This window comes from Rutidosis leptorrhynchoides, chromosome 11, assembly GCF_046630445.1.
Source record: "Rutidosis leptorrhynchoides isolate AG116_Rl617_1_P2 chromosome 11, CSIRO_AGI_Rlap_v1, whole genome shotgun sequence".
NCBI lineage: Eukaryota > Viridiplantae > Streptophyta > Magnoliopsida > Asterales > Asteraceae > Rutidosis > Rutidosis leptorrhynchoides.
Window position 1 is genome coordinate 363,746,206 of NC_092343.1, and position 3,732 is coordinate 363,749,937.

The 3,732-nt window shown below is 34.8% G+C and overlaps 1 protein-coding gene across 1 annotated transcript; it reads left to right on the forward strand.

The window, feature by feature from the left end:
* The first annotated feature begins 1,670 nt into the window (after window positions 1–1,670).
* Window positions 1,671–3,111, forward strand: LOC139877737 (casparian strip membrane protein 1-like). The gene is made up of 3 exons (XM_071865159.1): window positions 1,671–1,951; window positions 2,066–2,189; window positions 2,905–3,111. The coding sequence occupies exons 1-3, from the start codon at window positions 1,671–1,673 to the stop codon at window positions 3,109–3,111; spliced, it is 612 nt and encodes a 203-aa protein (XP_071721260.1).
* Window positions 3,112–3,732: the final 621 nt, after the last annotated feature.

Genomic DNA, 3,732 nt, shown 5'->3' on the forward strand with positions numbered 1-3,732 from the left:
AGACATTTTGTAAGTATACTAGAAAAATTGGTTGGGTAATAGGAAAAGAGCGATTTTTTTGTGATAATTGTCTATCAATGCATGTTATTTGTACTTCAATATGTGCTGGTGTATAAAAAAAACCCTAGTCTAAACCCGGAATTGCGAAACACGGATCTGACAAATCCGGATTTACCAAATCGGGGTTACATTAATTGGTTAAAACCCCAGTCATAATCTGTCAAAAAGGTGAAAACCCTAACAGAGTCCTGGATTTGCTAGTTCCGGAACCCCCACGTGGCACCAATCAGCTCGCCAAGTTGGCAAAAATCAAACTTTCTGAGACTTTCTCTGTAACGTCATACCATTCCGGATATACCATTTCTATTCTCTTTGACCATACTATGTTTATAAACCATCTTTAAAACGTACTATCCAGCCAAAATTTATATTTTAGTTCAGGGTACTAATTTATCCAAATTGATAGTATAAAGATAAGGCTTATTATCAGCAGCAATATCAATTTCACCTGCACAACTTTTTCATTGTTTTATTTAATCCATTTTATTAATTAACTAGTCCGGATCCGGCCCGCGCGATGCGGCGGGTGCTTTCGGCCTGCGTATTCTTATTTAACGTAGCGTTGTGTATTTACAGAGGGAAAAACGGCCCATGTCTTAAGCTCCGTTTTAGATATCGTTGTCTTAAGCTTTTGTTAAAAAGTGTCCGTTTCGAACGTAGTTAGTTTCGTTTTGTTCATAAATTTTTTTCGAGTGTAACGGTGCTGTCGGAAAAATTTAACTTGCGGCGAACAGAAAGATACGGGCTGTCGTTGTGTTAAGCGTTTTTTAAAAAGTGTCCGTTTCGCGTATAGTTAGTCCCGTTGGGTTCGTGAGACTTTTTCGAGTTGAACGGTGTTCTTGAAAAAATTTAACTCACACCGAGCGAGAAGATATGACCCGTTATAAATTCGGGGGAATTAGTTTATTTTATTTTAATAAAATTATATGTTTACACTTTCTACCCCTGAAAAAATGTAAACTTGAGGGGCTGTTGTAAATTGAGCCGAATTTGAGGGATCGACTGTAGTGTGAACGCAAACTCAAAACTACAATCCGAATCAAATGGAACTACACATTTAGCCATGGTTTTTAGTATGTAAGGGTTAATAATTAATTAATAATTAATAATTTATTTATATTTATTTATATTGTCAAAAAGATGATCATACTAAACATTTGAAACTTTAAAAAAACAATAGGGGTTTAGTTGGCTAAGTATCACATACTATTGGAGTAGCGAAAATCTAGTTGTTTAGTTGACTGAATTAAGAAATTGAATTAGGTACTTAGTTGACCACTTGGTTTAAGTTTATAAAAATACATATATGTGAATTATATTAAGATGGAGGTACTTTAATAATTTGATTTATCTTAAGCATACAAGAATGTAACATAAAATTAATAAAGTACAACATATAACAAAATAAAATTAATAATTTGATATATTAATCTAACAAATCTTTATTTCTTCATCAACTTCATTAGTAAAGTACAACTTCACTAACATTTGACCAACTCCTCATTAATTTCAAGTAATCTATTTATACCTTCTTCTACTCGCCATTTTCCTCAAAACCTTTCTCCTTTGCTTTCAAATTCTCTCTAGATCTTACCGAAACATTACCAAAAATGGAAGGTAACTCGACCGCAATCAACATTACCGAAACACCAAAGGAAAGAAAAGGAAAGGCACCACTTTTGTCGGCCCCACCGGCTAAAGCACTTGTTCATAAGGCTCCAAAAGGAGGGTACAAAAGAGGCTTAGCCATATTTGATGTGGTTCTAAGGCTAGCCGGTATTGCTGCTGCTTTAGGAGCCGCAATAGCCATGGGTTCCACTGAACAAACTCTACCTTTCTTCACTCAGTTCTTTCAATTCAAAGCTCAATTTGATGATCTACCAGCGTTTACGTAAATCAAGATTTAATTTCTTTTTAGTGGTTTTATTATGCAACCCATTCAGTATATATTTGAAGCTTAACTAACATTATGATTCAAGATTAATACCAACTTGTTTTATGACAGGTTTTTTGTGATCGCTAATGCCATAACCGCAGCTTACCTAGCCCTCTCGATCCCTATATCTATCGTATGCATTATTCGCCCACATTTGGTCGCACCAAGAGTCCTCCTCATCTTCCTTGACACTGTAATAGACAACTTTCATATTGTGGTCACATTCTTTAATTTATAACACATTTTCACATTTTTTTAAAACGATTTTGGGTATGTTTGGTACGCAGCTTTTTGGAGTTTTTAGAAGCTTCTACTTTAGAGCTTTTATGAAAATGTTCTTATTTAATAAAAAGTTTCGTTTGGTTAAAAGAGTTTAATTTAAGGCTTGTAGACGGTGAAAAAAAAACTAAAAGCTACTAGAACTAGCGTTTTAGAAAAAGTTCATACATTTTTGTCAGTTTGATCTTTTGTTAACTGTAATAGCTATGTTGTTAAACACTTGCATACATTTAAAAAACTAACGGGCAACAACTACCAACTAGTTTTACCAAACATACCCTTAAACCTAATTCCTTAAACCTAATTTCTTGTTGAATCAAGTGCCCAAACCATCAAATGAATCTATGATCAAAAGCTAGCACAATTTAATATTTTTGTGATATCATCTAATAAAATGTTAAGAACAAAATTAATGTGTGTATATATTGAAGTTTTAAAGGTGCACTCATCATATATACATCACATAAGTCACCTTTAAATCTCTGCTTAGTCATTACCAACTGCTCATCACTTTTATTTGTTATATATAATAACTCACCGTTATATCACATCCATATAGTACATTGTGGTTTTTGACACAAGGAAAGGAAAAAAAAATCTGCTTATAACCTTTATGGTTTCAACTGTAGGTTATGGTTGCATTGACAACTGCGGCAGCTGGAGGGGCAGCATCAATAGTTTATTTGGCTCATAATGGAAACCAGGATGCAAATTGGCCGGCGATTTGTCAACAATTCAACGATTTCTGTCAAGAAACTAGCGGGGCAGTTGTGGCGTCTTTTCTAGCAGTCCTTGTTCTCTTATGTTTGGTCATGTTATCTGCATTTGCTCTATAGAAACCGTGTTTTATCGTGATTTCTTTAGAGTTCGATTTCAAACTTGTGTTTTAACATTGATGATTGATCGATATCGATATGAAGTGTGAATTGAATATGATTGTAAAGTTGTTTTGTTGATATCATTGCTCTAATTTTATATTAGGGTGCGTTTCCTAAGAAACTTTGTAAAGAGTTACTTTTTACAAATAATTACTGTACTACAATTCATCTACAAAATAATTATAGTTGCTTATAATGATGCGTATATTCACATACATCATATACACGCATCACACGTGCCACACAATGCATAATTAACAAGTTGCTAAGTAGTACTTTATAGTAATGCAATGCCCCATAAGTACAGGGCGCTCATCATCCATCAAGCGACTTTAACATATGCACTTTTAAAATTGACGTTACGTGCGCTAAACCAGATGTCGAGAATACTGAATCAAGGACTATCACATACAGTTTACAGGAAGATCACAAACCAACAAAGACACCACATGTGGTTCCCACGTTCCCATCATTGTACGATCACCAGATCGTGCGTTCGGCAGTCTGCACGACGGCTGTGGCAGATAGCTAGCAGACTGCACAGTGACCACTCACACTTTTCGGCTTTTGCAGATCAAA